Source organism: Staurois parvus, unplaced genomic scaffold (genome assembly GCF_062004578.1).
Source record: "Staurois parvus isolate SC_StPar_1 unplaced genomic scaffold, SC_StPar_1.0 ptg000832l, whole genome shotgun sequence".
NCBI classification, from domain to species: Eukaryota; Metazoa; Chordata; class Amphibia; order Anura; family Ranidae; genus Staurois; species Staurois parvus.
Window position 1 is genome coordinate 2201890 of NW_028318628.1, and position 25046 is coordinate 2226935.

Genomic DNA, 25046 nt, shown 5'->3' on the forward strand with positions numbered 1-25046 from the left:
GGTTTTTTACCTTTATGCATAGAATGCATGAAAGTAAAGTGGCTGTAAAGGCTGAAGGTTTTTTAATCTATATGGTTTGAATTGATGACTGTTAATGATCACAGAGTGAAGTGATCAACAAATAAGAGTTAAGTTATTGTTAGTACGGTATAAATAACTGTCATGAACTGACTGCACCCTTGGTTATCGTTATCTTTTAGATTGTAAGCTTGAAAGAGCAGGGCCCTCGATCCCCTCATGGTTTGCATTGTATTGGTATTGTTCTGTCCCCCTCTGTAATGTACAGCGCTGAGCGAACTATTGGCGCTTTATAAATTCTGTATAATAATAATAATCTTCTGTCTATGAATACTGGGAGGGAAATTTTTCAGCAGCAGGTTGTATACATCCAATACTTGTGTAGATACTGTTCATCAATCAGTATGTTTTGTACTCACCATGAGCTAGTTCTGTGATACTTTCTGTAGCCTCGTCATCAAAATCCCTGTTTGCCAAGACCTTGAACCTGTCGCTTTTGTTTTGAAGGTCATGTGGAAGTTTTAAAGCTCGTTCTCTCTCTGCAACCAAATCCAGGTCTTGCTGAGCAAGATGTGCCCTCAGCTGCCTGATCTCAAACTGAAAAACAGAAAAGATGATAAATATTGGCTCAGTCAACATGGACTATTTTTAATCCTTATGCTGCTAGCATTAGTAAATAGATAGGAAAGTATATTATATTTACTTGTTTTTTTTTTTCAACATTTCTTAAGTTTTGGTTTGAATGCCTAGGTAAAATGATGTCATACATCCCAGCAGTCTTCAGGAGAGGAGGGAGGGTTTTCAGCTCCGCCTATACCTGAGCTAAGGGCAAATGGATTCCAGGAAGTAATTGCTACATAAATCATTTGCCCTTACTCAAGATGGCCACTGCCAGAAATGCTAGAGGGGTGTTTTTCAAAAATATTTCTCAGTAAAATAAAGCACAGAGACATGGATGGATGGGGGAGTTTGCTTTGAATATTAAAAATAAATCAAATAGCATCTTTGGTTTGTGGTGCTCAGATGCAGTGCAGTTCCACTTTAATAAGATATTTTGGGGTCAATTCACTAAGAGATAAATACCACATGAATTTGATTTAAAATAACTCATGTGGTATTTAAAAAGTAGTCAATTCACTAAAAAAACTTGCAGTATTTACCGAATGTGTTAAATAATATTTATGCTTTGCGATATTTACCACTTAAATTTTGCGTTCTTTTTCAGGTTTTTTTGCAGGCTAACACTGTACCAGAATGCACACAGAAATACTGTGAAACTACGAAAAACATTGTAGTGTACTTCAATTCACAAAATGATCTCCCTCTGATGAAACGTTACAATTTATTTTCATTTCTGAGCTCTGAGGAGAACATTTGCACACTGATACATTGTATAGTTTTCACTTTCTGGCCAGTTCAGAGTTCCTCTAATTGTTATTTTGTACATTTCTAAAATACTGCCGGCAAACAACTTGTGATAAACAATGAATGTGTGTTTTTTAATGAATTGACCGTAATGAATTATCTCATTTTTTTGGGCTCTTATTATCTCATGCAATATTTCTGGAAAATGAATAACGTGACCTTCCTATCGCATGCAGTAACCTTTAATGAATTGACCCCTTTATTCAGAAAAGGTTGAATGGCAGGAACTTGTATTATTGTTATTTTTCTGTGCAGGTCAGACCAACATACTTGCCTAGACCCAGAGTGGTAACGTAAACAGGCATAGAGAATTAGGCAAAGATTCTCTCTATGAAGGAAGTAAAGCGGTATAAAAAGTTAAAGATTTGGCTGAATCATGACCTAGGGTGCTGGCTATAGTTTGGAAAAAATAATTACTGCCATCTAGTGTTCAAAAATCAAAATGATGGCATATGAATTTTGCCATAATTCGACTCAAACACAAGCAAAAACAGACTAAGTAGTATCACATGCAGCTGCTTAATCATATCATTTAGATGTATGTGTATCCCACCACTGGTTTTAGCAATCTGCCAGAAGCTTTTAGCATGAAGAGCCTGAAAATGGCAGTATCAGAAGTTTAGCTTTACAGAACACAATATCAGCCAACAAATCTAACTGTCATTATTCATGTTCTTCCCTCTCTTAGGTTGTTACTACCAGTCTACCTAAAAATATATGTACTTTATATTTTGTATACCATAACAGGTATTTTTAGAACAGGTACTAAAAAAACCTAAAAATAAAAAAACTTGTTGGTATTTCTACAGTACTGGAAAGTTTGGGTTGCGTCATCCAGTGGTTGCAGTTTTTTTTATATTATCAACAAACAAGCTCAATATCGTATGCAGGAGTAAACAATAAAAAGTTCAGTATAGGTATAGAGATGTATTCAGGCTGTACAACATTAGTTTGACTTTTGTTTTTAAGTTAGTTTTTTAAGTGAAGAATAGGGTTTAAGAAAGTTATATTGAGTAGAAGAGGAGAAATTTTGCAAATGATTGGAAAGATGTAGGAATTTTTGTAATTTAAAGAAACTTTTATCACCTCTCCCAGCCAAGTTATTCTGTGCATCTCCGTTGACCTGCAAGGCCATGGCCTTTGTGGTTGGTATGCCAAGTAGGTAGGGATCTCTGCATTTATATAATGACTGCTTGGAAAACAGAGACATAATTATTGACATGCACCAAGTGACTGCAAAAGCATGCCAGGCAGTAACCTGTGAAGCAAGCCAAGGCATAGTGTGCTTTGAATCAAAGCTAAAACATCTGCACAAAGTATAGCTGCAACGGAAAGGAAAGGTAGCCTGTTCACCATTGGTGTTAGGATCAGACTGCCTTCCAATAATAGAAAGAACATATTCTTCCAATTATGAGCTAAACTGTGCAACAGGAATGTTTAATTATCCGTGAGAGCTGGAATAAAATAAAAATTGCCTCTAAGCTCGTGGTTGCTACTTAACTATAACTTTGTATGGGTTTGTTCATCAAGGCTTATAACATTTTTGGGCTCTACAGATTCAGCTCAGAAATATGTTGTGTTTAGTTTTTGACATGCTTACTTTATTTACGGTAAGTTTTTCCTAAGAGTAATATGGAGACGGACTTTGCCGATTTCCCTATTAAAATACAAATTGCCTGGCTGTTATGCTGATCCCTTGACTTGAGTAATTTGAGTGTCTGACCCGGGACAGGTATGTAGCCTTGGAAAATATGAGTAAAATCAGAAGTCCTTATTTGCATACTTTTTTCTGTAGAAGGTTTCCTTTAAATCTGACCTCCAGCCAAACACAGAGATAAAATACAAATCATTTGGCAGGTAAAACATCTCCCCTATACTCAGGCTACACTTAAGTAATTGTGACAAAACATGCAGGTCAGGGACGCACACTATGACATCACACCAAAAATAAGGGGGGTGCATACATTCAGCAGTAGGTTGGTACAATATTGAGTGTTGAACTCTTAGTGCTGCGAGAAGCACAGCATTTGTAAGGTATTTTACTTTATGGTTTTATCTGTTTTTAATATATCGTGTTACACTATGACTCTCTCAGTCTTTGACTTGCATATTTATTGAAGGAACACATGCAAAAAGCCTGTGGAAAAAGAAAACCAATACTGGATTTAATAACAGTGCTTCAGCTAACTGGTCATCTCTGTTTGGTCTGGTGGGACAGGTCTGAACAAAACAAACACCTGCATATGCTGCACATTGATTCACACATTGCAAACAAACAATCTGTGCTTGGACACTTGTTTTACTCCTGGGAGTTAAACATCTGAGGACTGGACAACATTGTAGAAGGACTTACACAATGTAAGGATTGTTTTTACACATGATATATATTTGCACCTACTTCATACTGACGTTTTTGAACAATTATTGTATCTATCCTTGTTTATTTTATTAATTGCGCAGAGCACAGTTTAATTTTGGTTTGCATTTTTATATCACTTGTACATATACATTTTTTTTATCCACTATATTCTGTCTTGGTAGGAAAGGTGATTTTTTTTTTTTTTTTTTTTTTTTTTATCTCTGGCGCAATAAATCTAGACTTACAGGTCTTCCCCCTTCCCACAGCCCATGACTGGACAGTGAAGGGAAAAGCAGCACACTATTGAACTCTGCCATCTTCTCCTGACTGCATGTTTTTGATAAAATATGAGCATTACATCACACCTGACCATCCGACTGGCTCTTTGTTCTACTTCTCCCTTTCCAAACCTGACCTGTAGAGAGGACTGCAAGAGGTCAATATCAAATCAAATTCAGGTACTCACATTACTTGCACTAATAATAATTATGATGTTTTTTTAACTCAACTCAACTCGACTCTCTAAGTCCATTGAGGGATACAACTTAAACATAACAAGCAACCTAGGGATTTTACTGTGCCATCTACAGGGGAAATGGACACTAGGTACATAAACTAAAGGTCAACTCTTGAGGCTATACAATTCCTTCCCAACTCACACCTGCTCAGTTGTAGCATGTAGTCCATAAAGAGAATGGCAACATATGAGGGAAGCGAGTTGTGTCCCTCAATAGACTGAAAAAAGGATTTTATTGTGAGTACTAAAATCCTACGTTATCTTCCAAGGAGTGACACAGCTTGATGATGAGGAACCTACAGACATCCAAAAGCAGTCCAAACTAAATGTTGTTTAAAAATGTAGTTCCATGCCCACAGTCTGTTCATAGATGTACTTTATTGATGTATTAATGTATACATATGGCTTCATTAATTTGCATATTGTATATCTGCCTGTTCTGCTTTAAAGAACATCACATATCACTTGCTGCACATCTCTACCACACTGTAAGCACTCAACTGCCATCTACACTCAACTGACCGCTTGCTCTTGGCACATCTGTGTTAGCCTTTCCAGCTGCTCCTCCTGGATAAGCTTGGCTTTCTCATACTGCTGCACCACAATCTCCATTTCTACTTTCACAGGTAAGACGTAAGCTGCAGAAAACAAGCAAAAGAACATGTGCACAGTTTACTAACTGTAATATTTTACAAAAAAAAAAAAAAACATTTAAAATGCTTAACACTTATTTACGATTATTCATTTCTACAAGATTAATAAAAAAAAAAAGAAAGAAATACAAACAAACAATTCTATGGCTGCATGTAACCAAAATATAGCAACTGACCACACCTAATCCACTATATATGGATAGTACTGTATAGCAAACGAACCTGACTCACCATCAATAATTCTCTTTACTCTCCAAATCCTCAGGGAAATGAAGAGACTGATGGCATCCCATGGACTACTTGGCCCATTAGCCACAGTGGAAGCAACCATAGGAGCTAGAGAGAGAATAATGACAGCTCCATCCAGTACCTGTGCAACACACAGAACAAAGTAATATAAAAAGAGGATACAGGAACATAAAGAATTACCATTTTCAACACAATAAGTGGCCTGTTGTTGGTGTAACATGAGATCTTTTACTAAAAAAAAAAAAATGACACTAATTTGAAACTCTAGACAGGTTATCAGATATTCGTCCTGCTGAATGGATTAGAAAATACTTGCTTTGGGCTATGGGTAATACCTGGTGATCCTCCCATGAGGATCATTGTGGAGACACTTCCACTAATAAAGTGACAACCCTGTGTGTCTAACAATTGTTCTGCATTGTCACTGAGCCACACACAGACTCGCAATGGAGACTGCCCTAAAATGATGTACATGCAGACTGTATGCATGTGGACAGAAGTGGCTGCAGACAGGCTTCAGGAATGATAATATTTAACAAAGGTTTAAGAAAATATAAATTTTATTTTACAAAGGGCATTTGTTTATGACTATTTTAGCAACTTATGGTGCAACTTTGCCAGGCGACTTCCTGGTGATTTGTTGGCGACTTGATGCAACTTTGAAGTGACTTTCATGCCAAGGTGTGGGGTCCCCCTCCAAAATCCATACCAGACCATTATCCGAACATGCAGCCTGGAAAGCCAGAAAAGGGGGACAAGTGAGCGCCCCCCTCCTGAACCATACCAGGCCCTCAACATGACAGGGGGGCTTGTACCCATGTTAATGAGGACAAGGGCCTCTTCCCCACAACCCTGGATGGTGGTTGTGGGGGGTCTGCAAGAGGTGACTTGATCAGATCACTCCCCCCGTGAATGAGTATGGGGTACATAGCTACCCTTACTCATTCATCAAAAGAGCATAAAAACACAACACCTTTTTTTGACATTCATTTAAAAAAAAAAAAAAAGTTGTCCCCTGAAGTGGATCCGACATCAATTACGATGAAAGCCTCCAACACAAAAAAAACAAAACAAAAACAGTTCTTAAATAGCTAAGGGGCAGGGCCACCTGATTACATCACCAGATGACCCCGCCCCTTAGCTTATTTCAGAACTGTCAGATGGCAGAGCTGTCAGACTGCGGAAGCCTTTTGCTGGAGCAAAGCTCTTTTTTTTTGGGTTGAAGGCGTTCATCGTGATTGACGTTGAATCTACTTCAGGGGACATTTTTATGTTTGATTTTTTAATAAAAAAAGACTGGTCAAAAATTGTGTACTCTTTTGACACTTTTGTAGTGAATGATTAGAGGGGACAAGGTGCATTGGGAGAGGGGACAAGATGCATTGAGGAAGGGGGGGGCTGCTCGATGGTTCTCCCCTTTCCTGACCTACCGGGCTGCATGCTCGGATTAGAGTCTGGTATGGATTTTGGGGTAGGGGGGCACTCAATTTTCTTTTCACATTTTGGCATGGGGTTTCCCCTAAAATACATACCAGACCTGAAGAGCCTGATATGGATGGGGGGGTGACCCCACGCATTTTTTTACTCAAAATGTTTTAATGTCGGATCCAAATCACATCAATACAGATGAAGATCCGACTTCCATTAAAGTCCATGGGCAAAGGTCAGGCAGAAGATGCCTTGAAGTAGTACCAGGAACCTTTTCTAATGTCAGAGCAACTTCAGTAGTGCTAATTAAGGCAGCTCTCATTGACCAACATGGGATTTCACGTCATGTGACTTGGGGTCTCACAAAATCGGATCCCAAGTCCCCGCAGTGTGAACCAAGCCTTAGGGTTTACATGCACTTAAAGAAAAAGAGCAGAAATACTCACCTCAACTTTATTTTCAATATAATCCCATATGCCAAGGATGGTAATTCTTAGCACAGTCTGAATAAAAGATTAGAAAAAAATATATAATACATACAAAGAAAATATATTTTTCCTATTTTTGCATGTAGAGATAACACATCACTATAAACACAATCCCTGGAATTCATAAAGACTGCACAGGCAGATTTTGTGAAAGTGTCTCTCGTGCATTCTAAAAGTGGTGAAGAAAGTGTCGAATTTATGTGCCAAATTCATGTACCAGTCTAGAACTAGTACTTGAATTTGGCTCATGCTGCTCCACTTTTAGAGTGCATGAGACTTTCAGGAAATCTGTCTGAGCCAGTTTTTCCTCTGTACACCAAAAGGAGAGTTGGTCTTCATTAGCTCCACTTTTCTATTTGGCACATTCAATGTGACACAATGTGGAAATGATGCATTTTAGAACTATCTGAATTTGGTGCACAATGCGCTGTCAGAACCAAAAGTGTTGCAAATGATTTATGAATTTAGCACAATACATTACCAAGAGGGATTAATGCCAGAACAGTGGCACAGCAGCTCTATTGAATTCCTCCCAAAATATCTAAACAGATTACACTGGCAAGTGAATGAACTGCAGTTAAAGTACAGCAAAAGTCTCTTTGATTTACTAAAAGTAAAGAGGTGTTCATTTTTCAAGGGAATTTTCTTTTCACTCAGTGAATGTGGTAAAAATTTACCTTGCAAAGAACACATAATCATGTGTAAGAAAAAAAAATTATTAGATGATGGACGTCAGCAGAACCTCACCTCATTCACTAAGCAAAAGAAAACTTCCCTTGCAAAGTGAACAGCCTATCTGGCCATAGTACATCAACATTTTGTATCTGTTTCTGCTAATGCAGTTGCAATTTAAAGCAGAAATAAATCCATCACCTTTACAGTTTCCCAAAGCAGTTGCATAAAATACATGCCCTGAACAACAACTGTCACAGTTGCCTGTGCTCTCAACTGAACTACTAAACCATTAAATAATTGGTGTCATAATTGCTCAGTGCAGTTTCTGGAGATCGTAATCCCTATAAAAGAAGAACAAAATATGTTTCCATATTATTCTATGTTAATCCCCCATAACCTCTAAGGCTAGCCTTGACTTTTTGAATTCCTCCCATTTGTTCCATCTTGTATGGTGACTCTCCATCTTATCTTCATTCAAATGATAAAGTTCCTCCAATTTACATATTTGATCCACCCTATCCACCCAGTCCTTCACTTTCGGCACCTCCTGTCTCCTCTAATACTTGGGTATAAGTCCCTTAACAGCAGCATTGTTAATTGGGGAGGAGGGGAGTGTTAGATGTACTAGCAGATTAAGATACACTAACAACGTGAAGCCAAACTCCAGCTCACACTGCACACACACCAGCAGGTTTTTCGTCTTTAGGGATAAAGGTTTAACAAAAATAAATAAATAAAAAAAATCTGATCATTGTAAACACTCCTGTCAGTGGTAAATGGTTTGTCTCAACACTCTTAACCGATACACTTGCAGGAAAGCTTGTTCTGTCAAAAACCAACAGGCTTACTGGCCAGATCACCAAGTAAAAATAAAAGAAAGAAAGTCAAAAAGGGAAAACAAATGCAGCCACCACATCGAAGAATTGGTAAGCTGGAATATAATAAGTGTTTGATTTTGGGTTGAATACCGCTTTAAGAGCTCTAACAGCCATGCTGACACTGCTAAATCTGCAGGCCTCGGTATCATCAGTACCAAAAGTAGTTCCAACTCAGATCCAGCACCACTTCCACCAAACCTTTCTAAAGAACCATATAATGACATGTAAAGGTGCAGAAGAACATCGTAATTAGATTGGTTTACTGAAGTCAGAACAAGGAAACATGAAAATAACAGGGAGGTATTTTGTCCTTAGTGTCATGTTTTTTTAAACCTTTAAGTGACCTTTAGAGGTGAAGTGACAGTCAACCAGTTTTGGATTGATTGAGGTACAACCTTGTGTCTGGATGCTCATGGACATGACCAGCAGACCTATGTTGGGAGAAATTCCAATCAGATTGCTCCTTTTCAGTCAAACAATGCTGACCTCTTTTCTTCCTGTTCTCCTCTCCAGTGATATACTAGAACGGTTGTTAAAGGGACCCTTACAAATGTACAGAGTGCTCTGCAGACAGCTTGCTCAGGGGATGGTTACATTACCCCTGCCTGCACAACTAACCACCATTGCAAGCTTATGGCAGCTTTGACTGGAATGTCAATGCATCTATCCTGTGGGGAGGCTCTTCTCTAAACAGTTTTTTAATCTTTAAGTTAAGTAAAAATGAAAGAAGAAATAACATACGGAAAGTAGCCAAACCTTATCAGCAATAGTGATCATTTTAGTATCCTACCTCCACAAAGAACATCGACAAGATAGACAGGCTTATCCAGTGGATGATCCCTGAACACTGTGTTGCATTCGAGACTAAAAAAAAAAAAAATTACAAAAATTATGAAAAGGTTAAGTTTTTATACATTAGATTGTAAGCTTCAAAGAGCAGGGCCCTCCTATCCCTCTTGTATTGATCTGTATTGTCTCCCGTTATATTGTAAAGCGCTGAGCAAACTGTTGGCGCTATATAAATCCTGTATAATAATAATAATAATAATATACTGCTCCCCAAGCTACCTTTTCACAAAACATTAGCAATGTCATAAAACAATTTCTACTCTACAATAAGCAGTTGATGTAGATCAGCCACTATGCTATAGGAAAAGAACACAGTGACCCTCCATCAGATCTTGCATGAGAAAAAAAAAAAACCCAAAAACAACATTTTGACAACAGAGCATCTAAGATCACACAGGTAAATGTGAAACTGAGTCTAAAGCAGCAACTGCTGTCTGAGAATAAACATACAGTACGTATAAGCATAATTTCATATTTATTTGTCAAAAAGGTCTTTACAATAGTATTTTTAATACTGGTCATAATAAAGGAATTAGCAATATACAGAACCTCTAAACTTGCCCTTTCCTATCAGGAGCATTATTATACACTGAAGGTATGCAGTATCACACAGAATGCATTCTGAGATGGAACTCACACTGTAGCAGCTTGGTGTCTATCAGCAGTTCCACTGTCATTAGGACCACCACAAGAATGACACAGGCCACCAAAAAGCTGTTCACTCCAGCACTCAGCAGAAACACGTGCCACACCGTAGCCCTTCTCCCACAGCATGGCTTCAGCCAGCTTGACCTACAAAGGAAATGATACAAAAAAGGTATCAAATTGAATCTGAACTTTAGAACTTACAGCGCCACTTGAAGGGCCACTACAGGACTCCCCAGTGTCTCACACAGCCGATGGGTACCGGGATCAAAAGAGCTCATACCGGCTTTGGTAAAACTGCACTGAAACAATTAAGGCCACACTCCAGGAAACCCAGCTAAGGTACACAGATGTGAGATACGGCTTCAGCCAGTCTCCTCCCAGGTCACGTCCTTCTGATGTGCTTCGCTCCACCCATAGGGCATAGCCATAGAGGTTATAGGTATCAAATTACTTTAAAAGTGTTTTTTTAAGGGAAAGACGTCAGCTTAAAAAGGATACATTCACCTTCTGAAAAAAATGTACATTATTTTGCAGGTAATAAATGTGCATTTATTATTTTTTCTAAGGAGCCTGCAGAGCATTGCAGCTGCAGTCAGCAGATCATGGGTGCAATCTCAGGCTCCAGCAGAGTCTCAGGATAGCCGTCTGCCCACCAGCGCCCTGGTAGTTCATTGAGAACAACACACCATCTGCTGCAATGGTTGACAGTAGTTTTAGTCCATTTATTCACAGGACATTGTGAATGAATGACATGGACATGTTAGCGGAACCCTGCTGTCCATGCTATTTTGAAATTGTGACACCAGGTGTGGGGAGAAGATCCCTGGCCTGCTGTCATAGGGAGGGGAGATTGGGAGGGGGAAGGGGGTGCTGGGTGGGAGAGAGAGAGACTGCAGAAGCTGGAACATGTTACATGCTCCACACTAAAAATGGATGGAACATGCAACATGTTCCAAAAGTGAACTTATCCTTTAGTAACATGTTACACCCATATTTACTCCGACCCAGTCCCTCATTGTTACAGCGGGTGAGGAATCTTCTCCCCGCCCCCGCTGTCACAATTCAAAAACAGCACAGCTGTGCAAGACTACATACATACACACATATACACACACACATATATATATATATATATATATATATATATATATATATATATATATATATATATATATATATATATTGTACATTCACATCAGTCCCTAACCCTCAAGAAGCGTACAATCTAAGGTCCCTAACTCACATTCATACATACTAGGGCCAATTTAGACAGGAGGCAATTAACCTACCAGCATGTCTTTATAATGTGGGAGGAAACCGGAGTACCCGGAGGAAACACACGCAGGCACAGGGAGAACATGCAAAATCTTGGCAGGTGGTGCCATGGTTGAGATTCAAACCAACAACCTTATTACTGCCAGGTGGAAGTACTAACCATTCAGCCAATGTGCTGCCCCATTATTGTCAGGATCCCTGCAGAACTTGGACCGTCCCTATGATGTCAGCTGACAGTGGACTTTAGCCTGCTGAATCTGCAGCACAGGAGTCGGAAGCTGAATCTGACCCCCAGTGATGGAAGACACGAGCAATACTCGCCACCACTGTGCAAAAATTAATATACCAAATGTGATGTCATTTAAATATTAGGTGAATTACCTCCATGTGTCTAGTACTTTTTAAAGAAGTAGGGCCAAAGCTCTTATGGCCCTGTTTCTATGGATCACCTGAGTGAACTTCTTTCTGTACAGGTGATCCATTTTCCACCAACAGTGGGCTAAACCCCGCTGTTGGCTGACATCACTGAGCCACTGGGAGACTAAGCCAGCCACTCCTGCCCCCTCCACAGCCTGGCGCTCCAGTGAGCGTTGGAGGGGGCAAAGCAGAGAGTCGGTGACTGATAGTCAGCGCCTGTCTTCTGAGTGAAGACTGAGAACTGAGTGATCAATGGTCTTTGATCACTCAGTTCTTGGTCTTAAAAGCAGCAGGAGACAGATTCAGCATTGAACCAAAGCTGCATCCACCTAGGAGAGTATAAAGGTTTTTATTTTATTCCCAAACTTCTCTTTCAAATTAATCACTTGTAGAACAACCAAGAATTAAAATCAAGTTTTGAATAAACACAGCAGTACATACTGTGGATTTGCCATGATGATATACAAATGGTTGTCACATTCATAATTCAAATGCTAGCTGTTCCTCAAACTGCAGAAAATGCCTCTTTGGAAATCACCTGCAAAAGAAGAAAAGCAAGTTATTATACCTACATTACAGCACCAAACATAATTTGTGTCAAGTGCATGTATGATAAGAAATGCGAAGATGCAACATTTATAGGTATAGGTATGATCTCACAGTTACCACACTAGTTTCCCCAGACAATGCCTTAATCTGCCTCTCTTTTTAGAAGGATGGCACCATCCTTGGTCAGGCACTATCTGGACTGAGATGCTGGCTCACAGACGACATACTGATGTAAATCATGGTGCTCGTACAGTTTTTGGCCATGATCACAAATGTATAACACAGATCAGCTCTTCCATGGCTGCCTCTCACCTTGTGACTGGCTAAAAATTTACAATCTCAGTAAGATTGGGTAAATGTTTCTTCTGCCTGCAGCAGACTCAAAACACCCTCTCAAACTAGACAAATACCTTTTTATATATTTTTTTTTAATGAAAGTATAATTAAATTTTTTGCTATGAAGCATCACGGACTTAACTGTAGTGTAATGCGTCCCACGTCTTGCTAGCTGCTGCATAGTGTAGGAGTCTTCTCCCAACTACCGCCAGGTCCTCCCACAGAACTGATCTTCTGGCACTGCTGGACAGAACATCGGCTGCTGCTAGTGTGAAAGAGTAGCACCTCTCACCACCTCTTCTGCCCACTTCCTTCATTTATACAACTGTTAGTATTCTTACCCTGACTGCAAAGGGCCTTGTGATTAGAGGAGATGCCCATCATCTAATCACAGAACACTCTGCAGGTCCACTTTAATATTATAAGCAGTGCTTTCCTGCAGCTAGTATCTTGTCTTTGGTCAGATTTTATTATTATCCATATTATACAGGATTTGTATAGTGCCAACAGTTTATGCAGCACTTTACAAAATGAAGATAAGATATTACAGTTACAATACAATTTGGTACAAGAGGAAACAGAGGACCCTGCTCGTTAGAGCTTACAATCTAAGAGGAAGGGTTGAGTGATACAAAAGGTAATAGCTGTGGGGGATGAGCTGATAGAGGAAGTAAAAGCAGTTTACTAGTTAGAAGCAGGATAGGCTTTTTAAAGAGAGAGGTTTTCAGGGACCGTCTAAAGGTGGACAGATTAGGAGACAGTCGGACAGATTGGGGTAGGGAGTTCCATAAGATGGGAGAAGCTCGGGAGAAGTCCTGAGTCAAGGATAGGAGGAGGTGACACGGGAATTAGAGCGCAGAAGGTCTTGGGAGGATCAAAGAGAGGTTTGGTTGATATTTTGAGACCAGGTTGGTGATGTAGCTGGGGGCAGAGTCAAAGGGTGACAGTAGTATTTGCGAAGGAACAGGATCCAGGGGACAGGTGGTTAGGTGCACTTTAGAAAAAAATGTTTACCAACTTCCTCTATAGTAGCTGGGTTAAACAAGGGAAGTATTGATTGTGCAGATGGACAAGGAGTGTAGAGTGAGGGAGATATCTGTACAGTGGAGATCTTGTCACAAATTGCATCAGTCTTGTTTTTGAAGTGATTAGCGATCACCTGGGCAGTGAGTGAGTTAGTGGCTGGAGGTAATGAAGGACGAAGTAGAGAGTTAAAGGTAGAAAAGAGTTGACGGGGATTGTGTGAGAGGGTGTTAATGAGAGTGATAAAATAGGTCTATTTGGCAGTGTGGAGACAGGAATTGGATTTTTGAAGGGTAGATTTATTTTGGTCGAAGTCTTGCTCAGTCTTAGTCCTACGCCATAAACACTCTAGAGCACCTCTACGTTTTTTGAGGCATCTGGTATTGTCTGTTTGCCAGGGCTGTAGCAGTCAGGGCCTAATTCTATGTGTAGTGAGGGGAGCCAATTTGTCCATGGTAGATGACAGTGAACTGTTGTAGAAAGAAGTGGCCAGGTTGGGACAAGGCTGAGATTTTGTCATAGATACAACCTGTTGCAGAAAAAAGAAGAGAAGGGTTAAGATAGCAAAGGTTTCTATGGGTAATATTCAGTAGTTGGAAGCCAAGGAGAGAATTAAGCTAATAAGAGTGATCAGAGAGAGGAAAAGGAAAGTTGCTGAGGTTGCAAGGAGTTCATAGGTAGGAGAATACAAGGCAGTTACCATGAGAGTGAATAGAAGCATGTGTCCATTGTTTTAGGTCAAAAGAAGTGGTTAGGATCAGAAGTTTAGAAGTAGAAGTGTTAAGGTTAAAAGGGATGTTGAAGTCACCGAGAATAATTGTGGGAATTTCAGAAGAGAGAAAGTAAGGTAGCCAGGCAGAGAAGTCATCAAGGAAGCTTGATACCGGTCCAGGAGGGCAATAGCTCACAGCAATTCTTACAGATACTGGAGAGAATAGACAAGTACAGAGCTTCAAATGAGGAAGGGGACAGAAAGGGAGGTGAATGAAGGACCTGAAAAGTGCTTTGAGGGGGTAGGAGGATTACAACTCCACCTCCCTTCCGTCCACTAGGGCTGGGAGAGGGAGTCCAAAGGAGACCACCGTGGGAGAGGGCATCGGGAGAGGGAGAGTCAGATTCATGAAGTCAGGTTTTCGTAATTGCAAGTAGGTTAGAGGAGTTTGTTATAAAAAGGTCATGGACAGAGGTGAGTTTGTTACAGACAGAGTGAGCATTCCAAAGGGCACAGGAGAAGGGGAGGCTGGTTCCAGTAAGAAGTGAAATAGTAACCAGATTGTGTGGATTGCAGCCATTGTTAGAGGATAGGGGATGCTGGGTGTGTTGGTCAAAGGAAAACAATGGCAGCTGTAATGCAATGCTGGACACAATAACCAAAAGCAAGTCATAGACAAACAATACACAGGTAGTCACACACACACACACACAGGTACGTTTAGCCAGCACTTACACCATTATGCTAAGCATTTGAGAGACCCACTACCAAATGAACACCTGCCCTGGCACATCATAGCATTCACTTGGCACTCCAAGAAATAACAATCCAAATGCAGTATTCTTGCACTGTCAAAACCTCCACTTTTATTATCACACGACACACAGAAAGATATATCTTATAGTCATCACAATCTGCATAACACACACACCAATAATAATGTGAGCATGAAATAGACACATCTTCTGACAGCGTTACAGCATAGAATTAATACATCACCAAAGCTATGGGAAGATGGGAAGGAACAGACCCCATTGAACCATAATTCACAGGGGGTCACGGAAAAGCCTTAAACACGACCAATCGATGAGCCCATATAGTCTTGACAAGAGTCCCACCGTCAGAGCATCCCCTTTCACATAGGAATGCTCCAAACTGACCGCGTTCAGGCTTCCCGTTATATACTGTTTTTGGCATCTTTCCCGAAATGGGCGGGCGCCACGCCAACTCTAGGAGGAGCCAGCAGAAAGGTTCCATTAGTCACACCCAACCACTTTACTAGCAAACAACGTCTTATCTAGCAATATTACACTTTTGCCACAAATAAACATTTTTAAATGCACAAACAAGTTCTTATCTAATTTAAGCAGTCTAATGTAACATTTCTAGATGTCACAAACACATTCAATCCCACAAACACTTCTTATCTGCTTTAAGCAGTCTAATGTCTTGTGACTCTGTTCCTTTAGCCTAGAGCAGTGGTCGGCAAGCCGCGGCTCGCGAGCCACATGCGGCTCTTTACACGCTTTAATGCGGCTCTTGTGTGCCGGGCGCCCGCTCCCCTCCCTCCTCTTGGGCGGCAGGGACTCTGTTTTTTTTTTGGATCACGCTGCAGCCAGGGCAGGGCGCTCAAATGCAATGATTGGCCAGTCTCGCTGCCACTCACATCCTGATAGCCAGTGATTGGCTGTCAGGATGTGTGTAGGTGGGGCAGCATGACGAACGTGAGAGGAGCTAGGCTCCTCTCACAGTCCGCCCTGAAGACCGGAACGGCGCGGGAACACGGCGAGAGGAATGCGCGGAGCAAAGGTAAGTGAATTGACACAGGGGGGACTTGGCTTACTACTTGCTACTTACTTACTACTACTATATGAGGGATGAATTACTATAGGGGGGATGAATTACTATGGGGGATGAATTACTATATGGGGGATGAATTACTATATGGGGGATGAATTACTATGGGGGATGAATTACTATAAAAACTTATTGAAACTAAAAACAGTGTACCATCCTATGTATTTTCAGTTTTAAAAATGTGGCTCTCAAAATAAATTTCAATCGTGGTTTTGGCGAGATTTGGCTCAGTTGAAAAAAAAGGTTGCCCACCACTGACCTAGAGAAACTACATCAATGTCATTTCTCCTGCTTCTGGCATATGGGCAACAATGCTTTATTGTAAAAGTTCCCCAAGAAACAAAGGGTCCAAGGCCAACACATTTCATAGGCATTACAGCGGCCCAGGATTTGGGGAAATGTCTCCACATGTTAGGAGAAGCAGAAGGGTAAGGGACGTAATGTGGGAGTATGACTTATATGGAGGGACAGGTCCCAGTGTCCTGGAGGTTTTGTTAGTATGTGGGTTCAGAATTAGCAGAAGTTGATGAGTGCAGTAATAAGGTGAAGACAGGAATGAGGGTGATATATATAACTTGTGGGGTGGAGAAGAGGGGTGAAGGAGAGAGTTTGAAGAGAGACGATACAACTGTGAGAAGAGAAGTAGGGAGTTCACATTACAGAGTGGTGAGATTAAGAAGTAGACTTGGTAAGAGATAAAAAAGCTGGATGGGAAACAGGTCACCTATAGCCTGTTTAGTATTTGGAGTTGTCTGCTGTGGCTTCTCGCTTTGTGCATACGCTGAAATGCAGAGCCGAAGTGCGATGCTCAATATTTAATCCAAGATTAACACTTTATCCAAGATGATAGTTGCCAATGCTACCCCTGGCTGTGCTTCCCCCAAAAAAGGCCTAAATGTATACTGAGTTGGGTGGGGGTACAGTATTGCCAATTAATCAATTAGGAATGCATAGGAGAGTCATGGCTAGCAGGGCAAACTTCTCACACCAAAGGAGGACTACATATACCTACCTAGGGTACAGCACATTTGGAGGGAGGTAGATTGTCAATCTTTACAACACTTGGATAGATGGAAGGACTACTGCAGTCAAACCTTTCCATGAACCAATTGGTTTCAGTTGAGTGAACTACCCTGTCATGAAGCAAAAGAGGAACAAATCAACATGCAATTAAACTAGCTACATTTCTCACAATATATTTATCTAAACACAACTGATATTCCAATTTAAAGAGCTATGCCACATTTTGAAAAAATATATGGAATATGTATACAGAGTACTGGATTATTAATAGATTTTGCAGCCTGTCCTGTGCCTAAGTGTACATTGTACACACTACACTACTACTGTACAATTGAATCTACGGAATGAACTAAACAATTCTCAGCCCACAACATATACCTTTACATCAATTATGCTTGAGCACTCAAATTGAGAACAATGGCTGCTAGGTTTTGTTTTACTGAATGTACCCATGCCAAATTAATATGGTTTTTAAATGTATGTGATCAAGGGACCTTTATGAGATACAGTCCCTTTATGAGTGCAGATCAAGCTCGACGAAAGTACTGCCAGTTCTTTTGGGAACATTTATTTATTTTGTGCAACAAAGCACATTCTGAGGTATAACTGCTGTACAAAGGCAGGAATGATGTACCTGAGAAGGTAACAAGGCGACACCCTCAAAATTCTCAACAATTCTGAAACATTAAAGTCCTTTCATTGAGTTGTTTAAATTGATAGCGTAAACTTGAAAGAAAAGAGCAAAACAGAGTGTGTACTTGGATAGTGCAAACTTTTCTGAATAAATAGTGATAAAAGTTGCATTTACAGATAATGTGGATGAGAACATAAAACCAGCAGAAATCTCCTCCCGTGGAATACCAAGCCATAGCAGCCTTTACTTTGTCTACTTTCATTAGGCCATCGCGTTTGGGAAGTGGGTAGAAGCAAAGATAAACTTCAGGAAGGGACACAACCCACTACAATCCCAAGGGAAGCCACCATGGTCTGCTTGTAAGACAAGTGCCAAAGCACTGCTCACCCACAGAGATTTCCATACAAATCCATAAAGGCACTCATAGGTCTTTCAGCAGAGATAAGTCAAAGTAACAGTGTTTTTCATCATTCCACAGGAGCTGTCCTTTTTTTAGGACCCAAGATGGCAAAGGGACTGAAAATGTATCCTGAAACAGTAAAGGTACTTACAATTCCAGGATATATCTTCTTACTATCATGGGGGATTTGTAGTGTCTCTGTCCAAGGTTTGCCTAGTGTCCCTTCCAAATGCTTTGCTCCTACCAGTCCCTCATAGCGGCTGCCCATTAATGATGTAACAATGGTTGCCGTGACTTGGTACTCCAAGGTAGGAAGTTTCTCATGGTTCATGCCCTCATCCAACTTATCTTTTGCAAATTCAACAATTGGAGCCTCTGACTGCTTCACCTGCACTTCTATGGACACCCTGGCCTCAAAACCACCCACCAACCTCCACCTCCCTGTTGTACCCCCATGGACACTCCAGCCTCAGGGCTGCCCCCTGCTGTGCCTCCATGTTCACTTCAGCCTGAGAGCCTCCCCCTACAGTGCCTCCATGGACACTCCAGCCTCAGGGCTGCCCCCTGCTGTGCCTCCATGTTCACTTCAGCCTGAGAGCCTCCCCTTACAGTGCCTCCATGGACACTCCAGCCTCAGGGCTGCCCCCTGCTGTGCCTCCATGTTCACTTCAGCCTGAGAGCCTCCCCCTACAGTGCCTCCATGGACACTCCAGTCTCAGAGCCACCCCCTGCTGTGACTCCATGTTCACTTCAGCCTGAGAGCCTCCCCCTACAGTGCCTCCATGGACACTCCAGTCTCAGAGCCACCCCCTGCTGTGCCTCTATGTTCACTTCAGCCTGAGAGCCTCCCCTTACAGTGCCTCCATGGACACACTGGCCTCCTCAAAGTGCCTATTTGAAGTGACTGTGGCTACAGAGCTTGAAACTATAAGCATTTTCTGCCTGGTTATTAGTGAAGCACAGTACATTTAAAGATTTCTGCTATCACAACACGTCTATATAGCTGTTAAGGTTTTTCCAACCCCTCTGAGTTCTACCAGAAGTTGAGCTAAAGTAAAACTTTTATGTAAACAATTCCACTGTTAGACTGAGGGGTGTAAATGGTTTTCCGGTCCAGCAGACCTTTCATATATGGGCCCTAGAATATCCAAGCCGTGAATTGAATCAGTGACGGCTCTCTCTGCTGTTTAAACTGAGCTCTGAGAATAGAACAGTTAGAAAAGATGGAGGTTGGTGGTTTAGCTCCTATTTCTGTCCTATACCTTTCCAAATGTGTCAGACTATCTTTAGCAGTGAGATTTGTATGAATATTTTCCAGAACTATTAAACTGTATCTGGAGATCTTTCTTTTTTAGTAAGGGATGGAGTTGAAGGGTTAGAAGCTCTGTCAGGTTTTATTGCGGTCAGTCTCACCAAAGCTTAAAGTGGTCGGAAAGTTTAAATTTTGAGTTGTCACTGAAAATTATATAGAGGGTAAATTGTCCAATGATGACACTTGTTCCAGTGACATCTAAAGCAGACCACATGCTATATAATCTAATTAAATAATCTTCATTGGATCTACAAACTACCATGTAATGGAAGGTCTGCACAATAGGCTAGACAATGAATGAATTTAGAATTGTCCTCCTTGTATATAGCTTTAGTATATATAAAGGAGATTATACAATCAGGATTGTAGTGTGTATGGCCACCCTAAGGCTTACCATAGATATTAAAATCTGACCACACAATCTCCGTATAATAAACTTTAGATCTACCAAATGTATTTAATATGAGGAACTTCCTATGCTATCCAATCAATCTGTAGCCAGTAAGGCAGACCCTTGTACTATATAATTGTTATATTTAAAGGAAATTGTACAATCAGATTGTAACATGTGTGCTTAAGAACTCTTTCACGTGGATGGCCAGAGGGTCGTAAAAATGGTTGGTTGAGCCACGGTTTTAACTTCCCCTGACTTCCCAGCTAAATTCTACTACTGCAGCTGGATGAGGCTGTACACATGCTGTGACTGAGATGCTTTGCTTCGCAGCCATTTAAACTTGGCTTGTAGAGTGACAGCCGTCACCGCCTATGAAATGCGTCTATTAAAGAGTATGTAAACCCAACATTTCATATTCCTGATATGTGCCTGCTGTACTATGTACTTGTATGAAAAAGTATCCTGTTATCTTTGTATTGCTTGTGTGAAATTCCTGGTGTTCCTGCCAGTCCCTCTGCTTTCATATTAAACACTGACCACAGTAGGCATAAGAGCACAGTGTGGTAAGTTCTCTAGCTGTGTTAGAAACTCAGTGTGGTCTTCTCCAATGATCAAATTTGTGCTCATACCTCCCCAACCATTCACTGGGAAGTGCCGTGTGCTGCTGTTTATCCTCACCCAGCTCTGTGATCACTTATAAAATCTGAATACCCTTTTTTCCCTGTTTTATATGTATGCACAAATGTTTTCCCTTACTTTTCTGTTTTAAACTGCAAGGGTTGTTTTACAAAGTAAGGGTTCATATATACTTTCAGATGGCCTCAACCGCGAAAATGCTTTTCTTGCAGTTGCAGTGTGGTTTTTCAATACAAAATACCCTTTGGGATTAATAATAATAATAAAAAAAAACAACATTCAGGAGGTGACAGGGTAACCTTATGAACACCTTGCAGACACTGCTCTTTGAAAAATAATCCACTGTACATCACTTTTCAGAGAGTGGTAGACACTGCTGCCTGTGTAAAAAAGGCCTTAGTAGGGATTTCCCTTACTTTCTGACAACTTGCTCTCAGTTCTTGTATAAGTAAAAAGAAAAACCTGTGAACAGGCAGGCTGTTTAGCAAAGGAGGCATGCAATGTCTCTGCTGCAATAACACAAACTCACCTGCTTGTTCACAGTTCTCTGTAGAATGAATAGCTCAGTTTACATTTTCAGCATGGAACCAGGATGAATGAACTCATGCAAATGTGTAGGAATGACATCATTCTGCGCCAGCCAACCAAGAAAGCCAAAGACCCGGCATCTGAAAGAATCTGGGGAGGGTTCTCATGGATGTCAGAGAGGTGGTCCGTATTCCTGCTTTAAAAAAGTATAGCCAAAGCATTTTGTCAATACTTCTCTTCTTGGTCACAAGGAGTGCACTTATTTCTGCACTCTTGTGACCCAGATTCAGCTGACAGCGGGCTAAAGCCCACCGTCAGCTGATGTCACAGAGTCAGTCCAGGCTCTGGAGAGATCCCGACTTTAATGTTGGGATCCACCCAGATGCCTAGATGGGCAGCTGACTCAGCCTTTCAGAGAGCTGCTGAGAGCCTGAGCCAACTGCTCCCACCCCCTCCACAGCTCAATGCTCCAGTGAACACAGGGGGGGCTGATGACTGACAGTTACCAGCTCTCTGCTCAGTGAAGACCGAGAACGGAGAGATCAGTGGTCTTTGATTGCTCGGTTGTTGATCTTAGAGATATATAAACTATATTGTCAAAAGTATTGGGATGCCCCTCCAAATCATTGGATTCAGGTGTTCCAATCACCTCCATGGCCACAGGTGTATAAAATCAAGCACCTAGACATGCAGACTGATTCTACAAACATTTGTGAAAGAATGGGTCGTTCTCAGGAGCTCAGTGAATTCAAGCGTGGTACTGTGATAGGTTGCCACCTGTGCAATAAGTCCATTCATGAAATTTCCTTGCTACTAAATATTCCACGGTCAACTGTTAGTGGTATTATAACAAAGTGGAAGCAAATGGGAATAACAGCAACTCAGCCACAAAGTGGTAGGCCACGTAAAATGACAGAGCAGGGTCAGCGTATGGTGCGCAGAAGTCACCAACTGTCTGCAGAGTCAATAGCTAAAGACTTCCAAACTTTGTGTGGCCTTCAGATTAGAACAACAGTGTGTAGAGAGCTTCATGGAATGTGTTTCCATGGCCGAGCAGCTGCATCCAAGCCTTACATCACCAAGTGCAATGCAAAGTGATGGATACAGTGGTGTAAAGCACATCGCCACTGGACTCTAGAGCAGTGGAGACGTGTTCTCTAGAGTGAACAATCATGCTTCTCTATCTGACAATACGATGGACGTGTCTGGGTTTGGCAGTTGCCAGAAGAACAGTACTTGCCTGACTGCACTGTGCCAAGTGTAAAGTTTGGTGGAGGGGGGGATTATGGTGTGGAGTCGTTTTTCAGGGGTTGAGTTTGGCCCCTTAGTTCTAGTGAAGGGAACTCTTAAGGCGTCAGCATACCAAGACATTTTGGACAATTTCATGTTCCCAACTTTGTGGGAACAGTTTGGGGATGGCCCCTTCCTTTTCCAACATGACTGCACACCAGTGCACAAAGCAAGGTCCATAAAGACATGGATGAGAGAGTTTGGGGTGGAGGATCTTGAATAACCTGCACAGAGTCCTGATCTCAACCCAACAGAACACTTTTGGGATGAATTAGAGCGGAGACTGAGATCCAGACCTTCTCCTCCGACATCAGTACCTGACCTCACAAATACACTTCTGGAAGAATGGTCAAACATTCCCATAGACACACGCCTAAACCTTGTGGACAGCCTTCCCAGAGGGGTTGAAGCTGTTATAGATGCAAAGGGTGGGCCAACTCAGTATTGAACCCTATGAACTAAGACTGGGATGCCATTACAATTCATGTGCCTGTAAAGGCAGGCGGCCCAATACTTTTGGCTATATAGTGTAGATGAGTACGCATGTTTATTTGTTTTTTAGACATCCCGCACTTCCCCTTTAAAGCAGAACTAAAAACATTTAACAGTTGCAAAAAAAAAAACCCCAAACCGTTACAATCCCGACACATGCTGGCAATGCTGTCATATGGGCCTGCGTTCCCAACCAAAGTGTCACACCATCAGATGTCTGGTGTCATAGCTGATCACATGTGCAGCATCATGGCAGCTGAAGATCAGAGGCTAAGATGGCGGCTTCCTTGTCTGAAGAGGACAGGAGGGTTTAGTTCCACAATAAGTAAATAAAGCAATGTCAAACGCCTTATCTCAAGAATGAATGTAAGGGCTCAGGAGCTTTGTCCTCTGAGGAGTGACTGGCATTTAGATTGCTCTTCAGACAGCATTTGACAGGCGGTGATGTGTTGCCTCATCACCGGCTATTTTAACCCTTTGCACCCACACTAGCGCTCTGCAGCTTCATGCCATTATGGGGTGTTTGCAGATCAGACCCATTCACTTGAACAGGTCGCATTCAGTGGGCATAATTCCTGTTGTGGTTCTGAAGCAAAACCATGGCATGTGTACACCACCGGCCACTGCACATAAACAGAGCAGTAAAAACGTGGCTCAACCTTCCGATTTCACCGCCCCTTAACAGCTAGTGTGAACAAGCCCTAAGGGTTACCATACACTTTACAATCAACTTCAGGTCTACCACAGCGATGTCATAAAGACACCTACATAATCCATCCTACCAGATGTTGGTGGATGGAGATTGTAACGTGTGGTGATCATGAGACATGCCTCCAGGATGCTCTGTGTCTTCTCACTTCAATGAGATGTGACGGATGTCTCCTATCACAGGCCTCCCCCTGTCTGTCCATGCCCCAGGTCACGCTCCCCGCCTTTCTATCGTACTTGCCCGGAGACACTGGTGCAGTCACTGTCCCCTATGGCCGTACACAGCCCTGCTTCCGGCCTGCCATCCTCCCATTATCACACCGACCCGCTCCTCCTCCACTTTCTCTCCAAACGTCTCCTTGGAAACCAGCACTCCGCCACAGGACCGCAGGCGAGCCAGGGCCACGTGATCAGGTGTCCTGGCCACTCGGTGAACGCTCCAGCGGTCAGCTGACCCATGTCGGCCTTGGTGACGCAAGAACGTGCTGCTGGGTTCAGCTCAGGCTATGGAGCTCCGAGGTGGCGTGAGGTGTACCGGGACGGCCATGTTAGATGTGGGCGAGTCTCTTCACAGTTTAGGCGGAGATAATCTGCTTGTTCCATTACCGTTCTGTGACAGGTGCCGGCTAATCGGTATTATCAGAGACAGGACAGCCTGGGAAGGATGGAGGATTAGCGCACAGCATCAATACTGGTGGAGCTCTGGGACAACGTGTACATAACGTACCACCATTGTGAATGGCCAAAGATTTATGTGTAATGCATTAAATGGATTAACCACTTGTCTGCCAGGGCAATGGTTTCGTGTTCCACACACAAATTAACCACTTGTCTGCCAGGCACTTATACCCCCTTCCTGCCCTGGCCAATTTCCAGCTTTCAGCGCTGTCACACTTTGACAATTGCGCAGTCATGCAACACTGTTCCCACATTACATTTTTATCATTTCTTTTCACCCAAATAGAGCTTTCTTTTGGTGGTATTTAATAAAGACTGGGTGTTTTATTTTTTGCGCTATAAACAAAAATGCAAACAATTTGAAAAAAAAATTCCCTTGTTTCTTTTATAAAATTTAGCAAACAGGTAATTTTTCTCCACTGATGTGCGTTGATGAGGCTGCACTGATAGCACTGATGGGCATTGATGAGGAGGCACTGATGATGCTGCACTGACTGATGGCACTGCAGGGCCCTGATCATCAGTGCCGATCTCCTCTGTGCCAGCATGAGGAAAGTGCTACAGATAACCGGCAACTGTATTTACAACGTACTCT

General features: G+C 41.8%; 1 protein-coding gene across 4 annotated transcripts in view; it reads right to left on the bottom strand.

Annotated features, from left to right (window-relative positions):
- TMEM266 (transmembrane protein 266) overlaps positions 1-24206 on the bottom strand; it is a 42414-nt gene extending 18208 nt beyond the window's left edge. Inside the window, exons 1-9 of one of the 4 annotated variants that reach the window (XM_089655294.1) lie at positions 24099-24206; positions 17369-17489; positions 12321-12417; positions 10177-10331; positions 9481-9554; positions 7096-7152; positions 5204-5342; positions 4842-4957; positions 438-615 (exon numbers count right to left, since the gene is read on the bottom strand). In XM_089655294.1, coding sequence (XP_089511420.1) covers positions 438-615; positions 4842-4957; positions 5204-5342; positions 7096-7152; positions 9481-9554; positions 10177-10331; positions 12321-12334 — 733 coding nt within the window. In that variant the 5' untranslated portion in view covers positions 12335-12417; positions 17369-17489; positions 24099-24206. Of the gene's footprint in view, positions 1-437; positions 616-4841; positions 4958-5203; positions 5343-7095; positions 7153-9480; positions 9555-10176; positions 10332-12320; positions 12418-17368; positions 17490-21284; positions 22017-24010 lie in introns of those variants that run through there. The other 3 variants (XM_089655292.1, XM_089655293.1, XM_089655295.1) reach the window with 3 other exon arrangements.
- Positions 24207-25046: the final 840 nt, after the last annotated feature.